General features: G+C 51.2%; 1 protein-coding gene across 1 annotated transcript; it reads right to left on the bottom strand.

The window, feature by feature from the left end:
• Nucleotides 1–764: 764 nt before the first annotated feature.
• LOC144274538 (zinc finger protein RFP-like) lies at nucleotides 765–19433 on the bottom strand. The gene is made up of 8 exons (XM_077833416.1): nucleotides 19229–19433; nucleotides 10294–10752; nucleotides 8032–8127; nucleotides 6794–7024; nucleotides 6651–6673; nucleotides 5795–5910; nucleotides 2802–2861; nucleotides 765–1434 (listed from the first exon to the last, which is right to left on the bottom strand). Exons 2-8 carry the CDS (start codon nucleotides 10708–10710, stop codon nucleotides 920–922), a joined length of 1458 nt encoding a protein of 485 aa, XP_077689542.1. The 5' UTR covers nucleotides 10711–10752; nucleotides 19229–19433; the 3' UTR covers nucleotides 765–919.
• Between the last annotated feature and the right edge of the window lie 1621 nt (nucleotides 19434–21054).

Genomic DNA, 21054 nt, shown 5'->3' with positions numbered 1-21054 from the left:
ATACTCTCCTTTTCTATTCATTTTTCTAACCCTCCCTTCTGATCCCTGTTTATTTTCCTGTTTTTCTCCCACTCTCCTCGCCTCCCTGTTACAGATCAGCCCCCATGGCTGCTCCATCCCACCCCCCTCCACCCCCAATTTTATCCCTTCCCCTCTTGCTGCCCCCAGGCTGGTTCCCCTGGGAGTTTCCTGTCACTCTTCTCATTTATATTTTCCACCATTTCTCCTGGACTCTCCCTTTATTCTTGTTTCATTTTCATTCACATTTTCCTTCTTGCTTCTTCTGATTCCCTCTGGTTAAACCCATCCTGTCCCTGCCTCCCCCAGTGCTGCCAACCTCAGGAGTTTAAAAAAATTGTGAGACTGACCCAATGATGATTTTTTTAAGGTTATATCATGGTTTTTCCATCAATCGGCACCCCTTACCCATTCCACCCCCCAACCTCACCCCTCGCCATGTGTGTGGGACCATGACAGTGTCACCAGTTGTCCTGAAGTGACTTGGGCCCCTGGGGCAGGAGCTGTGGGTGGGAGACCCCATGAGATCCAATCCCACAGATCTGCACAAACCGCTCCCTGCTGCTGCTTCTCCCCAGCCCCCCAACCCCTGATTGATTCATGCTGGGTCCCTGCCCAGCCCCCACCTCTGCCTGTCCCCAGCCCGGCTGTTAGTTCTGCCCCCTGCCCAGCCCCCGCCTCTGCCCCTCAGGGCCCCTCTGCCCCTCCTGCAGCCCCAGGGGTTCCTCCCCCTCCCATGCCTGTTGCTGCGGAGAAGAAGGGGGAGGAGCTTCCAGGGGTCATAGAGATGAGGTGCCAGGGGCTGGGTAGACAGGAGTCCTCCTATGTCATAGAGACTGGGATGTGTGAGGCTAGAAAGGCTGGTTTCTGGTTCTCCAGTGTGATATTCTCCACCCCAGGCTCAGGGGCACAGTAGGAGCCGGGATTCCGGCCCCACCCAGAGCCAGGGGCGGATTCTCTCCCCAGGGACGGAGCCCGGCGGGAAAGTGAAGATCGGGGTCTCGTCACCAGCATCGATAAATGTCACCTGCCCCCGTTCACAGTCCAGACAAACCCGGATCCTGCTGGGGACCCGGTGCTGGGGCAGGGGGGTCACAGGGGAGGTGAGAGCCCGGAACTGACCCCCCCACCAATCCACAGCCCAGATCCCACCTTCAGGGCTGAGGCTGATCCATCCCTTCCTCCCCACAGACTCTCTGGCCACCCCTACAGCCCAGCCTCCCCCATCCCCAACCTCCACTTCCCAGCAATGTCTCCCCAAGGTGAATCCCTCACAGCCCAGCACACAGGGCGCAGTGTCAAATCTCTCTGCGTTACTGGGCAGTCGCTGCCGTATGTTTCCCCGTCTCACACTTTTCCCATCCTCAGACAGGACGAGTTGGGGATGAGCCGTGTCTGGATCCAGAGTCACATTCGCTGGGGAGAGAGAATCAGAGCATTTGTGGCAGAGCTCAGCCCTGGGGGAGGCTGGGGCCATTTCTCAATCTCCCCAGCAGCCCTGTTCTGGCTGGGACAGGCCTGGATCGCAGGGAGCTGCCTCTGTCCTGGGCACCTGAGACTGAGCAGGGATGTCACTGCACTTCCTCAGTCTCTGTAAGGAGACACACTTCATTAATTTCCCATTTGCTTGCATAAGCTTCAGCTCCCAGCTACCCCTGTTGATTCTGCTCCATTCCCAGCAGGAGAGACACACCAAGAAAGGTTTTAGTGGGGAGGGAGCAGAGGAAGCAGGTACAGGTTTGAAGACCAGAGGAAATCTTCCTCCTTTAATGCAGTCTCCACTCCCAGGGCTGGGAAGAGAGAGGAAGATGCAGCACTGGGGAAGAGCTGATTAACACCAGAGAGTAAGAGGTGGCATTGGGTGGGGTAGCCCCATCCCCAGCCCAGAGAGAAGGGAGGAGCTGGCAGCATCAGAGGGAAAGGATCACCCCAATCCAGAAAGCAGCTCCAATGGGAGAGCCCAGCCCTGCCCAGAGGAAAGGCAGGATGTTGGAGAAGAGCAACGGGGAGACCCCCTGCACCGGGGTAAAGCAGAGGGATGTGTCAGTCCTCAGGGCAGAGAGCTCTGTTCGGGTGCTGCTCAGGGAGAGTGTTTCTGTTCATTAGCATGGGCATGAACTCAGCACTCAGGTTGGTGTCAGGATTATCTGTGTGATGTCAGCTTGGGATCTCCCCAGGTGTTCCGGCACCTTGGCAGAAGTTGGGGAGGGGGGTACTGGTTCCCACCACCTGTGGCCCTGCCCTCTCCCTGGCCCTGCCCCACTCTTCATCTTCCCACCGAGGCCCTAACCCTGGCCAGGCTGGGAGCCTTGGCCACTATGGAGAGCCCCTGACCCTCCACCTTCCCATGTCCCCACTCTCCGGCGTGCAGCACCCAGGGCAGGGGGAGGGTCCGGGGGGAAGAGGAGCAGGGGTGGGGCCACTGAGAGGGACAAGCACCAGGAAGAAGCTGCACTACACAGGGCGCAGTTGATCAGCCGCCCCTCCATGAAGCACAGCCAACGCTGCGATGCTCCACGCCTGCCCAAGGCTTGCAGTGTGGGGGGCCAACACGGCCCCCTGCCCCCAAACTATGCCCATCTTAAAAAAAGAGGGTGAGCTTGGCTCCCTGGCCCCCCATGTTCCAGTGCCCCTGGATCTCCTCACTGTGTACAGGTTTTTTTTAGGGCTGTGTATGCCACAGCCACTGGGGATTTGGTTGGTAACTTTCGTTACAATCTCAGGAAGATGTTTTCACTGGAATTTTCTCCTAATGTAAAGACAATCTCCAGCTGCAAACTCACCCTGTCTGTGTGCTCCTAGGGATTCCCCAATTTGTGTCTCCAGTGCAGATGGCAGAGTGTCTGGCGGGGGAAAGGAGAAAAGAGACGAGATTTCAGACTTTCGTATTTATAAGTGTCCCCACTCTGAACGCATAGAACTGAGTTTTCATCATGACAGAGAAACAGATCGAGAGGCCCAGAGACACACTCAGGCATTTAATAGAAACTAACTGAAACCTTCTATTTCCTCTCTCATTCAGCCATCTCCCAGCAATGGAACCAACGTCCTTTCAGCCTCACAACCATCCCAGGACACACAATCTGTAAGAGAGATTTACTTTTCCCCTCCTCATCCCTTCCCACCCTTCAGACTCCAGTTGGTTTGTCTCATTCACTCACGGCCTTTTGTCATAACATAGATCCAGATCATAGAAAGACTCTGGCAGAAAAGTAACTTTACCCACTTTGGTCTCTTTGGCCAGGGGTCAGGCAGCATCGTGTTGTGTGACGGAGACTTGACAAAATTACCGGAGTGAGTGACGGACACTGGCAGGGGGTTATGTCATTCAGTCATCATTCAACCCGTAAAATAACACACAATTTTCCACACTGAAAAAACCATAACCTAGCTCATTAATAAATAATAAACAATAATAATAGGAATAAATTCAACTCAGGTGAGTGTTACCCAGGAAAGAATTTTCTGTAGTATCTGGCTGATGAATCTTGCCCATATGCTCAGGGTTTAGCTGATCGCCATATTTGGGGTCGGGAAGGAATTTTCCTCCAGGGCAGATCGGAAGAGGCCCTGGAGGTTTTTCGCCTTCCTCTGTAGCATGGGGCACGGGTCACTTGCTGGAGGATTCTCTGCTCCTTGAAGTCTTTAAACTACGATTTGAGGACTTCAATAGCACAGATATAGGTGTGAGGTTTTTTGTAGGAGTGGTGGGTGAAATTCTGTGGCCTGCGTTGTGCAGGAGGTCAGACTAGATGATCATAATGGTCCCTTCTGACCTAAATATCTATGAATCTATGAATGTCCCTCACTGCCGCAGTAAATATTTTTTTGTGGGATGGGGGCATTGAAATAAATATTTCGCCTAAAACCGTATTTCAGTGCATTCTTGTCACTACTTTAAATAATATGTCTGATGGGAGGATGAGTGTGTGTGTGTGTATGTGTGTCCCACCTCCACACCGCTTACCCCATGTCTCTCCCCAGTCTGTGTCCCTTACATGGGAGATCCCCCATCATGTCACAGGATGTGGGAAGCAGAGGAGGGGGGTCTCTCAGTGGAGCAGGGTTTCCCATCGCCACACTGTGACCAGGGCACCCCTCTCCGGGCAGGGGTGATCCCAGGGTCGATGGGAACCTCCTCTGTCTCCTGACCAGGACAAAGGGACAAGCTCTGGTGGTGGGCATGGATCTGTTGTGAGCAGGGGCCAGGGTGGAACAAATTCTTCGGAGGGCTGGGGGGCGACTCACCTCTGGTGACTCCGTGAAGTGGCTTCCCACTGTCCCTCATCCCTGCTGCTCCTGGGAAGCTAGGCTGAGGGGGTCTGTGCAGCTGGGGGAGGGGTAGCAATGAGGGGCTGGAGCTTGGCTGAGGGGAGCTGTGCAATACGGAGGTGGCACTGAAGAGCTGGAGCTAGTCTGAGGGGGGCTGTGCAGTGGGGGGGGCGGCATTGAACCGCTGGAGCAAGGCTAAGGGGGATCTGTGCAGTGGGGGGCGGCACTGAAGGGCCAGAGCTAGGTTGAGGGGGGCTGTGCAGTGAGGGGAGCAGCACTGAAGGACTGGAGCTAGGCTGAGGGGGGCTGTGCAGTGGGGGCGGCACTGGAGGGATGGAGCAAGGCTGAAGGGAACAGTGCAGTGGCGGGGGGCAGCATTGAACCGCTGGAGCTAGGTTGGGGGGGGTCTGTGCACTGGGGGGAGGCACTGAAGGGCTGGAGCCAGGCTGAGGGGGGCTGTGCACTGGGGTGGGGCACTGAAGGGCAGGAGCTAGGCTGAGGGGGGCTGTGCATCCAGCCACAGAGAAGTTAGCAATGTCCAATACCCTCTGTGTGGAGACAAGGGTTAAAGTGGCGTGTGCATAATCAATCAGAGAAGAGAACAATAACATGAAAATAACTTGAACAAAAAAAGCCCTGCCAATGATGTGTTCATGCATGTGTCGTGTATGACCTATATAAGGTACTTAATATTCATACCACTCAAAGGTGATTGGAAAAGAACAAGTAAATATGCAATTTGGAGGTGTCTAATATTCCAGACATTGTAAGGGGTAATTAGAGCTTCCTAGGAGAAATCCCCCGTGAGCCACCTATGCCCCGGGAGAAGGGAACTGACCAGCACGTCTCTCCACATGCAATGGCTAGTAGCAAATATCCCAATGGCTGGTGATGGGGCACGAGTCGGGGACGGCTCTGAGTTAGAGAGAAATCTTTCCCAGGTGTCTGGCTTTTGGGTCTTGCTGAAATGCTCAGTGTCCAACTGACCACCATATTTGGGATAGGGAAGGAATTTTCCACCAGATCAAATTGCCAGAGATTCTGGGGTTTATTTTTGCCTTCCTCTGCCATATGGGGCACGTCTCATTTACCGATGTTAAACTAGAAGAAATGGTGGATTCTCTGTAACTTGAAGACTTTAAATCATTATATGAGGGCTTCAGTAATTCAGCCAGAGTTTACGGGTAAATTGCAGGAGTAGGTGGGGAGGTTCTGTGGCCTGCAATATGCAGGAGGTCAGAATAGATGGATCACGATGGTCTCTTCTGACCTTAAAGTCGATGAGTCATTTCTTACTTTGTAACTGTCATTGAAAAGCATGTTTCTGGTGCAAACAAAGGTTTGAAGTAATCAACCTGAGTGTCTTGGACCCAAATGTCTGGCCTTCTCACCCAACAATTAAATAGAAGCATCATCTAAGTGTGAACCAATTGACCAGCACCATTCTCTTCCCACACTCTCAGAGGCTCAGCCCAATTTCCATTGCTAGATCCCTTCTGGGTACCTTTGAACTTCCTCAGAGTCTCCATTAGCACAATAGTTTTCTGGGAGAAATCGCTGACTCGCTCTTCCAGTTCAGGAGAAATCTCCTCTGGCTGCTGGAACTTCCCCTTCTCATACCTGGAGAGAAACAATTTCCCATGATTATATTTCATTGTGTGACTCATGATAAGTTCTGACTAGAGAGTCGCTGCTCTAATATGCCTGGAGTTCAAATTCCTCGACTTCTCCCAGCCTCAGAGTAGGTGCAACACAGCCCATGGCCGTACAACCTTCCCTTCTAAGGACTCCTTAATATTCTTCAACTCTGGTCTGGTGAGATGAGCTCTGGGGATAAAAAGGGGAATTGAGTCTCCATGGCCAATTCACTCTTTGGCCTCCATGCTCTGAGGGACAGGAGGTTCCTATGTAAAGTGCTGTAGAAATCTGTCCACTAGGAACTAAACTGAGACACCAACTCCCCCGTCCCCAGCTCATTCCACACAGCTCTCCAAACAGTCCTCAGGCTGGGAAAGACTCAGGTGGGAAAGACTCTTGACCACTGCTGCCTTGAGCTGAATGGTAACCAGGGCCCCAGTAGTGACAGGCCCATATTCCATCCCCACAATCCTGAGGCAGCCACTCCCCCAGGGATGTGACATCTCTCGGAAACACTTGATGTCAGTCTTTCCCACTGAATGGTGAATTCCAGACTCTTCTGTACCAGGGTGAGAACCTCAGGATGAAGTGGATCAGAGAGATCGGTATCCGACTTTTGATCTTCCCCACACATTTTTCAGTAGAGCCCTGGGGAGATGTGGTGCTAATATCACCAAGCTCTTTCCCAGATTTGTGAGGGGGAGCAAGAGAGAGCCACGTACCTGCTCAAGGTGCTTCTGACATCCTAGAGGAGAGAGAGAGAAAAGAATCTCAGCCCCATCGGACACCTACAGGGGATCTCAGGGAAGGGAGGCCCCGCCCTGGCCACTATGCTCCAGTGCTAATATTTCCCACTCAGTCTCACCTGCAGGAATTCACTCGCTGGCTTCTGACACTTCCCCTCCATCTCACTGATCAGCTCACTGAGACGGGAAATCTCCTCAGAGTGTTTACTGACATTTTCATTCTGGATCCTCACAATCTCCTTGTCCAGCCTCTCCAGCTGGGCCAGCAGGAGTTGCTCTTGTTCCTCCAGGAATTGCCGCAGCTGCTGAAATTCAGACACAATCTTCTGCCTCTCGGCTTGTGTTTGTTTCTGTACGAAAACAGGGCAAGGGCTGGTCAGAGACATGGATGGAGCCCGGGGTCCTTTCATGTAGAGCTGAGTGTGCAGTAGGGAGAATTTCTTTGAAAATTTCTGACAATTGACTGTACCCTGTGTGCATAGGCACCGATACCGTGGGTGCTCTGGGACTGGAGCACCCACGGGGGAAAATTAGCAGATGCTCAGTACCCACCAGCAGCCAAGTTCCCCCTCTGCCCCGCATGGAGCAACTCCCCTGCTCCCTCCCAGCGCTTCCCACCTGCCCTGAGACAGCTGTTTCATGGTGTTGGGGATGCTCCAGGGGGCAGCGGAAAGAGCAGTAACGTGGTGAGGTGGGGATGGGGCAAGGACTTGTGGGAAGGGATAGAATGGGGACAGGGTGAGGACAGAGCAGAGGCAGGAAGAGGCCAGGCGCAGGCAGGGTCTTGGGGAAAGAAGTGGAATGGGAGCAGGGCCAGGGGCAGAGTGGGGGGGTCGAGCCCCCCCCCCCCCCCGCCCCAGCTAGAGGTGAAGTCTGCGCCTATGCCTGTGTGTACGAGGCTGAGGACTCTCACACCTTCCCCTTTGGCCCCTGCATCCCTCTGAAAGGGAGGTTTCCATGTCTGTCATGGTCAGCGTATTCTGTTATTCATGGTCTCTGTGAATTCAAACCCAGAGCAGCAGGAGGCAGGACTCAGCACTACACTGACACAGATGCCACGGAAGAAAAAAGAACAAACACGTTAATAATGCACAAAATGACCAAACACAGTGGACAGCACCTCACGGGGACATTCAGTTCACTTGGGGAGGATTTCTGGGAAAGCCACAAGGGCTAGACATTAACTCATCAACTGCAATGGAAACTTAGGGCTTCTCTAAACATGAATCTAACCCAGCAATCCATGATCACGGAGAAACACACACAAGTCCACGTTCACCAAGGTCACACAGGAATCTGCCTCCAAATGGACCTCCCACGGCCAGTCCCTGCCAATTAATAACAACAGGCACCTTACCTGATACTCCCGCCTTTTCCCCTCTCCAATTATTTTAAATCCCAGAAGCTTTTCTCTCTCTTCCCTCAGAGTCTTCAAATGGGCCTGGATTTTTTCCTGAAGAACCATAAAGGATTTGAGAGGTTTCATTTAGATGGCTGAGAGGGGTGTGGAGCTGGGTGTTTTTCCACCCAAAACCCAAGATGATTGTTGGTGAATTGCTTTGCGACATCAGGACCACCAAGGAGATGAAACCTTATTAATGCAGACTGGGAGTGTGTCATATTCTGACTTGTTACCCATTCAGGTTCAGGTATTATAATAATTAGAGAGAGATCTCAATTATAACCAAGCTTTACTGGTATCTATGAATTGATAAGTGGTATAGCACATAACAGGACACTGGAGTCACATGGGGATGACTCAATAAATCTGGGTTCGAGAAGGTTTAATAAACAAAATGATACAAATCCCAGAAGCCACCAGGTCCCTGGAGGTGGCTTTGTCCGGTGAAAAAGAGACAGGAGGAAACTGAGGATGCAGGAGGACACCTGTGAGGGTGGGGGCAGGAGTGGGGGTGGTACTTTGATGCAGAATGATGCAGGTGGGGGTGTGCTGACAAAGGCGGGGGTGGGCCCAACCAGGCCGAGAGATACAGTTGGGGGTGGGCCCATGCAGGCAGGCATGGGAATGTGCTGTGTTCAGGAATGGCCACCCTAATTAAACAGGCTGATTTGTCTGAAGAACGGTTGGGGTTAGCCCCAGTGCTGTCCTAAACCCTTTCTGTGGCGATGCCCCCTAGGCAGGTCCCCCACTGTCCCATTCCCTCATAAAGATCCCGGAAGCAGTGGATTCTGGGAGATTTCAAAAGGCTGCCTGGTGGGACTCACGGAACCACCTTGGCTGGTCCTTGCCCACGTACACAACAGAACAGGTCAGACTGGCACCGATCAGCTCCAGCCTAGGGTTAGTTTTGTTACAATCCAGTATAATCCCAGGGGTATTTGACATGGACCTGAGCTGTCTGGAGCCCTTCTGTGTGCACATTCAAGGTGCTTGGAGTTTAGCCCCATGATCTCCTCTAGTCCAGGCTGGCAGCTTCCGAGTTTAACCCCTAATGGAGCAATATAGGAGTTTAGAATCCCAGTGGGAAACCTCGTCTCCCTGCTGGACCTGGGACCTTTACCAAGGAGTCTTTTCCTCCTCATGGCCGCACGTCATCACTACTCAGTGCTGCTGGGGGTAGCGGGCAGCGTAGCCTAGTGGATAGGACACTGCCCTGTGTGTGAGGAACGTGCCTCCCAGGGAGCTCCAGTGCCTACGGGCCTGGCTCCACCAGCAGATGGAGAGCGCTGGGAGTTAAACCAGCCCTCGGGGAGCGCAGCAGGGAAAGCGCTGCTGTGTGTCCACACTGACAGCTACAAGCCCACTGGCGTGGCCACATTAGCAGCTCTTACAACGCCACAGAGAGCAGTGCATTGAGGGAGCGATATCCCAGCATGCAAGGGGCTGCAAGGTGCTTTTCAAATGAGGAGGGGGTTGGGATGGAGTGTGACAGGGAGTGTGTTGTGTGTATGTGGGGGGAGAGAGAGTGGGTTTTCGGGGGGCTGAGAGCGTGTCAGCAGGCTTCCTTGTAAGTTCAGACACCAGCAGACATGCCCCCCCCGCCTCTCTCTCACACACAGGCACAGCGAGCAGCTTTCCACACTAATGGCTGCTTTGTCTTGGAGTGGAGAAGCAGCCGGTTGTCAGACACGGAGCTTTGAAGGGGGATATCTGCATTCCTACAGCCCAGTGAGTTCAAAACAATGACAAGAGTGGCCACTTGACTTAAAGGGATTATGGGACCTTTCCTGAGGCCAATCGCAGCGCAGTGATGCAACACCTCGTTCACACAGATGCTGGAGTGTTTCAGCCGGGGCACAGCAAGCGTTACGCTTCTCGCGGAGGTGGATTACCAGGAGCGCTCCACCTGCAGAGTCCAGGCACTCGACGTGCCTTGCCAGTGTGGATGGGTCGTGAGTTAGGCTGCCTGTGGCTGCTTTAATGTGCTCTAACTTGCAAGTGTAGCTAGGCCCCATGTCTCCCTAATGACAGGCTTTGTGCCTGCCATCAGTGGCCAAGGCTCCCTGCACCTGCCCAGAGGAAGGAGACTGCGGGGGGTGGGGAGATTTAGGTGGTTCCAGAGATCAGGGAGAAAATCTGGGAAATTAGGAGATTCTGTGGCTCTGAGAGACTGAGTCTGAAAAAGAAAGAATTTCCCAGATCCCCAGTGTTTCCTACCTTGTATTTCTGGGCCGCCTCCTCCACGAGAAGCACCGTGTGAAATCTGTGCTCTGAGGATCTCCAACAAACCACACACACGGCTTCCCTGTCCTCATCACAGAACAGATCCAGGGCTTTGCCGTGTCTCTCACACACATTCTCTTTTCCTGGTTTGAAATCCAGTTGTTTGATCTTTTCCACTATATTTGCTAGCTGATAATTTTTTCGGAGAGCCCCTTTCTGGATTCGGGCTCTGCAACTGGGGCAGCACAAGGGGTCAGAGTCCAGCTCTGCCCATGTCTCGCAGTACTGAGTGATGCAGACCTGGCAGAAGTTGTGCCCGCACTGTACAGTGACTGGGTCCCTCAGATATTCCAGGCAGATGGGACATTTGGTTTCCTCTTGGATTTCCCTTACAGGAGCCCCTGAGGCCATGGCTGCTGTGATCTCTAGGCTTCTGTTCTCTCTACTTCTGCTCTGGATCATAAATTGTTTTGTTGATAGTGGAAATATACAAATAAATAAATAACATGTTAGTTTTTATTCCATTCCATTTGTTTCATGAAAGACATTCTTTTGAGTTGATTCATTAAAAAAATAGAATTGTAAAAATGAAACAAAAATTTTGTTCAAAAATAGTGATGAAAAATAATTTCCCTGGGTTAACCATGCCCAAAGATTTGCTCATGAAAATGGGGCTTTTCACACAGCAGAGACCAATCTGTCTCACAATATGTTACATTGCCTCTCTCGCAGGCACGTCATCAAATCTTCCCTAAACACAGGACCAGAAGTCACCCCTGCTACCCTCTCTTCTATAGCTCTGTGGCCACAAAAAATACAGGGCAACGTGAACTTGCCCGCGCGATAACAATGTTACCCTGGATACACACAATCAGTTGGTACCAAAGTCCCTGTTTAAGATGCTTAAGTCTCAGTTTCAAAAGCACTTCAATGCAGAAAATTCCTAATGAATCCTATAGGTGCCTAAACTCACTCAGAGCAGTGGTGTCAGATCCAGGAGGGTCCAGGGGGGCCAGGGTCTCTGCATTTTTTAATATGGGCACAGTAGCCTTGGGAAGGCAGGAAGCAACAGAGGCAGGGGCTGCGATTCAGAGTGGAGGAGCTGATCATGCCCTGCCCACTGTTCCTCCTCTTCCCCCTGAGGTCCCGTACCCTGGCCAGGCTGAAAGCCAGAGCCGGACTGTGCTAAAAGGGAGCCTGGGCTGCTGTGGGGAGCCCCATGTCCTCCATCTGCCCAACGGCTCTGCTGAAGTGGGGCCCTGAGAGGTGGAGTGTGGCGGGGGGGGAGGGCCATGCCTGCCCATTTGGGGAAACTCAGACCCCATCCAGCCTCCCCTACCCACCGTCCGTGGGTGGGGCCCAGTCTGGTAGCATCCTCCAGTATGCCTAAAGGATCAGGCCTTGCAGGCAAGTTCACACAAAACACCTCGGGGTAGGGGGGAGATAAGAAGAGAGGGAGAGAGGAGAAACTCCCTCATAACTTTTATCCCAGGATTTAGGGCACTCCCCTGAGATGTGGGACCCCTCTGCTTCACGTCCCCCCAACTTCAAAGTGCTGCCTACACAGCTGTTTCAGAGGACTAATGCAAGCTCCAGTTTGTCGTCCCAGGCTGGGAGGCTGGCTCAGCGCCATGGACTGTGTAGATGAACCCCAGGGGCCTCTCTCTCCTCATTCTTTTTATTTTACTTTTTTTAAATAGGAGTTTAAGCACCTAATTTGGGCTTTGAAGATCATAGTGATTTTCTCAGTGCCTAACTTTTATACATGGTGCCCCAGACCAGAGCCCCCTCCTGCACCCCAAGCCCCTCTCAGAATCATAAAATCATAGGACTGGAAGGGATCTTGTGAGGTCATAAAGGCCAGTCCCCTGCACTCCCCTGGCAGCACTAAATATTGTCTAGACCAGTGGTTCTCTACCAGGGGTCCGGGGCCCCTGAGGGGGCTTCGAGAAGGTTTCAGGGAGGCCTCCAAGCATGGCCAGCAATAGACTCGCTGGGGCCCAGAGCAGAAAGCTGAAGCCCCACCGCATGGGGCAATGTGGCTTCGTGAGGGTCCCTGTGGCATGGGGCCCCAGGCATTTGCCCTACTTGCTACCCGCTAACACTGATTCTAGCTTTTATATGCAGAAAACCAGTTATTGTGGCACAAGTGAGCCATGGAGTTTATATAGCATGTCGGTGAGGGGGGGTGGGGGGATGGCTCAGAAAGAAAAAGGTTGAGAACCTCTGATCTAGACCATCCCTGGCAGGTGTTTGTCTAACCTGCTCTTAAAAATCTCCAGTGAAGGAGATTCCACAACCTTCCTAGGCAATTGATTCCAGTGCTTAACCACCCTGACAGTTAGGAAGTTTTTGCTGATGTTCTACCCAAACCCCCCTTACTGCAATTTAAGCCCATTGCTTCTTGTCCTATCCTCAGAGGTTAATGAGAACAATTTACCTCCCTCCTCCTTGTAACAACCTTTTAGGTACTTGAAAACTGTTATCATGTGCCCTCTCGGTCTTCTCTTTTCCAGATTAAACCATCTTCCCTCATCAGTCATGTTTTCTAGACCTTTAATCATTTTTGTTGCTCTTCTCTGGACTGTTTCCAATTTGTTCTCATCTTTCCTGAAATGTGGCACCCAGAACTGGACACAATACTCCAGTTGAGGTCTAATCAGTGTGGAGTAGAGTGGAAGAATTACTTCTTGTGACGTTTGCTTTTTTTGCAACAGTGTTACACTGTTGACTCATATATAGCTTGTGGTCCACTATGACCCCCAGATCCCTTTCCACAGTACTCCTTCCTAAGCCGTCATTTCCAACCCCAGAGCCCACAACTTCACCCACCCTGCACTCCAAACCCCTCAGCTCCAGCCTGGACACCCCTCCTACATCCCAAACCTCTCGGCTCTGGCCCTACCCCAGAGTCCTCCTGACCCAGCCTGGAGCCCCCTCCTGCACCATGAATCCCTTGTTTCTGGCCCCATCCTGGAGCCTGCACCCCCAGCCAGAGGCCTTATCCCCTCCTGAGCACTGTGGGAGGGGGTTTGGAGTGCAAGCTCTGGGAGGGAGTTTAGGTGAGGGGTGCGGCTCTGACCTGGGGCAGAGGATTGGGGTGCAGGAAGAGGTGCGGACGTGTGGGCTCTTGGAGGAAGTTTAGCACCTCAGCATGTTATATAGGAGAAAGGAACAGCAGTGACACAGACACAGAAACTGACAGAAGACTCTTTTAAATACTCAAAATGTGAGCGGCAGAGTTTGAGGGAGGGAGCGTCTGTGCAATATTTCCCAGCATTCAGTCTGCTGGCGGGAGCAGGAACGTAGCCCCGCAGCGCTTACATACGACCGAGCGGAGCTGCAGTGTCTAAGCACTGACAGTCGAGGGATTGGGATGCCTGTGCCTGCAAGAACACAGCCCTCTGCTCTGGCAAACAGCATCCTGGGAGGAGATATAAAAAAGCCTCTGCCCCTTCCCCCCACCTCAGGGCCATCCTTATCCCTGTCCTTAACCATATGCCATGTACACAGTTGCGTAGGGCACCAGGAAATTTGCTCCGGTTCTTCCTGCCTTTTCCCGCCCCACCCCTTCCCCACCCCAGCCTGCCTCTTCCCGCCCCCACTCCACCCCAGCCCCGCCCCCGCTCCACCCCAGCCCCGCCCCCGCTCCCCTGAGGAGTGCAGCAGGGCCGGGACTGCACTCCCCGGTCTGTGCGCTGGGCTGGAGCCTGTCCTGTGTCACTCTCCTGTGCCCCGTGCAGCCGGGCTCCCCACCCTGTCAGTCCTGCTCCCCCAGCCATCCCCTGGGCTGGTTCCAGCTGCCGGCTGGGAGGCGGGCAAGGTCCGGGGCCAGGAACACCTGGGCAGATGCTGAAGTGTCACTCAAAAACTTTCCTTCACCTGATTAGCTGCTGTTGTTGCCATTCCGGGCTAAGAGCCAATGACTGGTAGGCGCTGTGGGTGCCAGCCCCTCACCTGCACCCCCACCATCCCTGACCTGTGCCCAGGCGCTGCCCCACAGTGGTGGGTGCAGGGTCAGTGCAATCCCTGGCTGGAAGGGGCTGTGTCCAGGCCCTGGGACTCTGGGGCAAGAGGTCAGGGCAGGGCGGAGCAGAGAAGCTGTTGCGGGTCACATTGGGGCTTCGTGGACGGGGGAGCGCCCGCCTACCCTCCGTCTGGCCCTCGCTGTCGGAGGGAGCCAGCCCAGTTCATCACCATGGGTGCTCTGAGCCTCTGCCCCAACCCGGATCACAGCGCTATGTGCCTCTGGGCCTGCCTCTTGCCCTCTCCTGCAGTCTCAGTTAACTGTGCCTGTACCATGCACCGAGCCTGCCTGTTCTTAGTGCTGCGTTGGTCTGAGCTCAGTGTGTCTGGGCCCCATCCCTGTGCCATGCGCCGAGCCTGCCTGTTCTCAGTGCTGCATTGGTCTGAGCTCAGTGTGTCTGTGCCATGCCCCCAGCATGTCCCATCACAGCACCAAGCAGAGCCAGCCTGCCTGGTGTTGCTGGGCAGGAGTCCAGACAGCCTGGCCCCGCAGAGAACAGACCCAGCCCAGCCAGGATCCTGGCACCAGCCTGGCTGGGGGCTTTTTCAGCCTCATCCCGCATCACTGTCCTGTGCTTCTGACTCCCCCGCAGCATGGCCCTCCAGCCTGAGCCTAGGATGCCAGGGTGTGTGTGAAAAGCATCACCAGGCTCCGGGTAACCATAGGTGGGTTTTTTAAATAACTTCAGCAAAAAATGATTTGGGGGAAGTTTGTTTCTGTGCAAACTTCCTGCCTTTCACCATCAACCCCTCCCTCCATCTCTTTCCCCTCCCCTTCCATGTCATTGAAGGCAAGTGGAGACTTCCTCTGCAGGAAGGAAGGAAGGAAGCCAGGTAAGCAGGGATGGTGGGCTGGGTTGTTTCTAAGAATTTGCCACTTGATATGTTTAACCTGAGGTAAAATATTCATCCTTGTGTGACCCTCCTGCCAGATGGAGTCGGTGGCGAGAAGCGCCGGGTTCAGTATCCAGGGTGCCTCTTAACAATACAGCACAGAACCAGCTCGAGTCCCCACCCCGTAACCTGGGACAATTACACACCACCCCAGTTGCCTCTAGAGGCAACACTTTGCCCTCTCACAAGCACAGAGTGGGAGAGGGGTAGAGAAGAAACATCTAATAAAATGGAGGAAAGTAACCCGGCGTTGACTCCGGAAAATGCCGCACGCAGGATTCATAAGCATAGTACCACAATCAAAACACCTACCCCGAGTATGCTGGCCAGTGTCCTTTTGCCTCAGGGTCTTACATCCAGCAACCAAAAGTTCCCCTTTAACGTGCCCCTCTCTTCTCTCTCCAAAGCACCCCACTCACACTTGATATCCTTGGTCAGGGAGGACACAAAATTCATAGATGGGTTCACTTGAGTTCACCTCCCACCCAGGAAAGGGTGGAAGGGGGAAAAAATGTCACTTGCTCTTCCAGCCACTCCATAGCACCCACTGGGATGTCCTATGGTCCCACCACTTTGCACAGCTCTCAGTGATTTCAGCTGTTAGCAGGGGAGCCTCACCGCTAGTGCAGACTGCACAGTGTCTTTCACCAGATAAATTGTCCTATAGAGCTGGTTATCAGTGATTTCAGCTCTAGTGGTCACTTAACAAAACAAAAGACTCTTCACAGAGCCTAAGGAGCTTTATTTCTAAACAGGGAAGAGGAAACACCTACAACTTTTAAGCAGCATCCACACTACCAGACAGAAGACACCAACACCCATCTCCACATAGATTTGGCATCTGAGCCCCTTGCTTAATGGGTTCAGTTGAGTTAAGGGTGACCCCCCTCAATCAGGACCAGCTCAGCACAGTTCTGCTGCCCTTTACTCACACAATCAGGATAACAACATTCCACGACCCCTGCATTCAATACTCAAGTGATTTGTAACCCAACACCAGTTAAAATTGATCACTTGGGCAACATTACACAGCTCTGTCTGCTAGATACCTGGGCGGAATGGGTGTGTTCATGTAAATACAGCCTGGTCCTGAAGATTCCCCCCATCCCTAGCTCATCACTAGCTGTCAGGGTACAGTTCATTCACACTTTGCATACACCCAGGTCAAAGGATAAAACAAAAATCATTCCCCTACCTTGTGTCTATGTAACAAATGTCGCCACAGCACCAGGGTCTCTGGGGAGCTCATGGCTACCCCTTTCCTTTGAGTTACATTGAATCCAGCAGAAGCCTTTTTAATAAAGTAGTTTATTCTAAAGTATAGATTGTTTCATCTGAGCATCTGGGGTAATTTGAGTGGTTTCTAATGAATGTTTGAATTCTTCCCCCTCTCTGTGCACTGACTGAGGCTCAATGCTAGAGGAAAAGGAGGGGAATAGCAAGAAATCAGGATAGAGAAGAGAAAAATACTTTACCAAAACATGATTTGCGTTCAAATCTGATTTGTTAGAAAAAGGAACTATTAACTGTAGTTTCTGGTCACTGTGTCCTTCAAGGTTTTAGAGCTGGTAGATCTCATCCTCTCACACCTTGTTTTTAATGATAGGTTCGAAGCAGAAAACAAACATTCCTGATTTTTCAACTCCCAACTGGTTTCTCAACTTTGAATGGATAATTCATTGAACTGAGCTAGTTGGGTACATGGAAATGAATAAAATATTTTTTTTGCACTTGCAGAAGAGGTTAGTGCTGTCAAAAGCTGGGTGAGCCCTTCACAAAATTCTGGTTCCACCACTTCATTGATCTTATTTTCTTTAAAACTTCTGCAGCAAACATGTACTGCTTGAATGTTATATATATATATATAGTATCAGTTGTCATAGTATCAGTTGTCATAATTTTAATTTGAGAGATAAACCAGTATTTAATTTAAATTAAAAAATCCAAGTGAAAGAAAAACCTCTGATATATTTTTTAATCATTTTTTAAAGATCAATTTTCTTCCACCCTGAGTGTCTGACATTTCCTTCAGACCCCTATTGCCAGCACTTTGAGGAATTAAATGAATAGGTGTGATACATTGGTTTGTGTAGATTGGATGAATTATTGCAGAAAGCTGAAATTTGTCTGTGCCTTTCAAAAACAGACCAGCAGCACCGCCAACCCCAGTATTCAAAAGTCAGTGTAACTCCCACCCTAATATGTTAGGTGTGTGTGGTATTGTCCGATGTTGTGTTGTCTGCAGTGGCACTTGAACAGTTTTTACAGTGGGGGTGCTGAAAGCCAGTGAAAGTACCCCCAACATTATTACCTCGTGCCCCCCCTTACCCCGTCCACACCCCACATGCCCTCCCCTCAGAGCTGGGGCTGGGAGCAGGGCTGTGTCTCCAGAAGGGTGGGGCACAGACAGGGGTACAGGGGCTGTGGCTGGGGTCACAGCTAGTGGCAGGCAGGAGTGGATCCCCACATGCGGGGCCAGGATCAGAGCCCTGGGACCAGGAGTGGAGCCCCACATAAAATCTGGGAACGCTGCACCCCCCCACACCCCTACTTCCCATGCCTATGATTGTGTAGTCTTGTAGCTTTGATTCGCTATAAAACTGCATAATTGCTTAATTATGGGAACATATACAAGCTATAAATTTTTGTGGGGTGGGTTTTTTTTTTGTGCTTTATAAAACTAGAACATTACGGCTTTCAGAAAATTACCGAATACTGTGAGATTTAAAAAAAAAAAAAAAAATCACAAAAATCACAAGTAACTATGAGAGTTGACAATACTGAACCTGGTCAAAAATGCTTAAACAAAAATGATTTTTCAATTTAATATGGCTTTTATAAAAAAAATTAAAAACTGATGATTTCCTATTATTTTAATGTTTCTAATTTCTCAACAAAATGATGCTAAATGAAAAAAATATTTCAAATTGATTCAAAATGAGAAACTCTAATCAAATGGAATAAAAGCATTTTATTCACCCATCCCTTATCCTGTCTCAAAGGAGAAAAGGGAGAAAAAATAAAAACTGGAAAAAACCCTAAAAACTAATATTTTGTGCAATAATACATGATTAAAAATTTAAAAATAAACAAAAAATGTTTTAAAAATACAAACATAAATTTCCCAACAATACGACCATTTGTAAATAGCTGTACTCCGATAGGTTTCTTCATGATATTGCCCCTTGAATGGCTTTTCACACAGGAGGAGATAATCTGTTACACAATGTATAAATTTCCCTCTTTTAGTATGGCCTGAAGTCCCTACTCAGTGACACTCCTGAACACAGGATCAACATTAGGCACATGCTTAAGTCCCACTGAGTTCAGGAGGAGAAAAGGAGGCAGTTTTCTGTTTCAATTGATTCTGAGCATAATTTTATTTTTTATAAGAACAAAAGGATTCACCGCCCCCCCGCACCGCAGTCAAGAGGCAGAAAACTGCAATGAGAGCACAGGCAGAAAACTAGACTGATGACCGCTGGGTTTGGTGCAGGAAGCTTCCTGCATTTAAAATAGAGGAAGTTACAAATCTCCTCCAAGAACAGTCTTGGGCCCACTGTTCTTGAATAAAATTCAGCAAAAGAAAGAAATGACAAATTCAACAAGCTGCAAAAGTCTCGTCTTACATTGCTATGAAAACAATCTGAAATCTATTTGATAGTACATCACTTTGAATGTAGACATACTGTAAACTTCCCAGAGAATCACAGACTATCAGGGTTGGAAGGGACCTCAGGAGGGCATCTAGTCCAACCCCCTGCTCAAAGCAGGACCAATCCCCAATTTTTGCCTCAGATTCCTAAAGGCCCCCTCAAGGATTGAATTTACAACCCTGGGTTTAGCAGGCCAATGCTTGAACCACTGAGCTATCCCTCCTCCCTCCCATAAAGAGAGAAACAAATTCTCACAGGATTATTTACTCCTTGTGTTTTGAATAATCTGTCCAAGCAATAAGGATCGTGCATTAGACGTTAGAAACAGTCCTTCTGGAGCAAAATTAACCCACCTGGTTGGGTCTTCTGAGAAGTTTAACACCTCCCGGGTGTGGCCAGACTTGGCTCCTCTGGCTGGGACAGTCCCATGCTCGGTGACTGTTCCCGTCGGTCTCGGAGGCGGCTCAGCTCATTCTGGCGAGCGAGGAGCTGCAGTTTTGCCTCGGGGCTTCTCCGGGGAAGGCTGTGAACAGAAACGGGGGTTTGTTCCGATCGATAAACGTGGCTCGGCTCGCAGCCTTCGCCCGGGGACAGTGAAAGTAACACTGGAAATTGCCTCAGTCCAACCCCTGTCCCGGGGGGAGGGGAGAGTTTCCTCTTAAAGACACAGCCCCAGTCCCGCGGGGCCGCCAGTGGGGGGAAACCGGAACTTTCTGTTAAAAATTAACATAAAGGGGCTTTGTTGTTGTTGTTGTTGGGGGGGGGGTGTGTGTGGGGGGGTTTTTTTTTCTATTTAGTTTATTAGACTCAGCAAAAGCAGGAAGCAGATTCTCTCTGAAATCAGGCCTGGATTCAGGTAACTGGGTCGCCTGAACAACGGACTCTCAGTCCAGTCAGGATTTCAAAAAGAGAAAAGCTTTTGCTGAATATCATAAATTAAATGGCAAAAAAACACCCACCCACCCCAGCCAACAACAAAGCCCCTTTTGTTAACATAAAGTGACAGTTTCCCACTGACGATCGTGACCTTCCAAAACAGCAAGGTCATCAGAAGTGATTTGCTCTGTTGTTGCCGCCGTGCTGGCCCCGGTCTATGAGAGAGACAAGGTGGAGGATGTTTGATCTTTTATTGGATCAACTTCTGTTGGGGAAAGAGACAAGCTTTCCAGCAACACAGACCTAAAGAAGAGCTCGGTGTCACTCCAAGGGAGGAAGTATTGTTTCATGGTCTCTGTGCGTATATAATGTCTTCTGCAGTTTCCACGGTATGCATCCGATGAAGTGAGCTGTAGCTCACGAAAGCTCATGCTCAAATAAATTGGTTAGTCTCTAAGGTGCCACAAGTACTCCTTTTCTTTTTGCTCCAAAGCTCGTCTCTCTCAACAACAGGAGTTGGTTCCATAAAAGATTTTATCTCCCCCACCTGGTCTGAGTTCATCAAAACTCAATCTTCTGAAAACCAAGAAATACAAAGTTAAGGTACGGGCCGGTGCACCCTTAACTCTGCCCCCATGGGGCTGTCACTAGTCACTGGGAAATGATCTGGATGCACCCCAGCTGTATTCCTAGTGTGAGGTATAGCTCGACCAAATGGGAGAGCTGTGACTCCAGGATGAGGGGATAGGAGATTAATTTGAGGGCTTCCTGCTGTCACATGGGGGCTGCATCTTGCCAGAGCCCATGGCCCTCCCACCACCCTCTGGTCACTCCTGGCTCACCAAGGGCACCATTTCAGATTTTTGGAGGCGGGAAAAACTTTAAGCGTGATTCCAGGCAGGGGTGAAAGTAAGTAGAGGGCCTTACCGGTACGCCAGGTCCCTCCTGGGCAAGGTGGGGGGTGGCTCTGGCCCCTGGAAAGGGCAGGGCCTGGGGTGGAAGGGATGGGATGGGGACCAGACTCCCGCAGCCAGCTCTTCATGGCCACCACTGCCGCAGCGGCTGGGAGCACTAAGGACTTTTAAATTCCCGGGGCCCCTCCAGGGCAGCTGCCCCTTTTGCTTCCCCCCAACAGTCGCCCTGCCGGTACGGGCAAGCAAAAGGGGCAGCGATGTTAAAAGTGCTGCCCCGGAAGTGCTTAAATGTTGGCCATGTACAGGCCGGTACCGGCAGCCGGTGCTTGTCAGTTCACCGTACTGGCCCGCACGAGCCCTCTTTCACCTCTGATTCCAGGGGCTACTTA

Source organism: Eretmochelys imbricata, chromosome 14 (genome assembly GCF_965152235.1).
Source record: "Eretmochelys imbricata isolate rEreImb1 chromosome 14, rEreImb1.hap1, whole genome shotgun sequence".
Taxonomy (NCBI): Eukaryota; Metazoa; Chordata; order Testudines; family Cheloniidae; genus Eretmochelys; species Eretmochelys imbricata.
The sequence above is the reverse complement of the archived record's forward strand: the minus strand, read 5'-3'. Positions and strand labels throughout refer to the sequence as shown.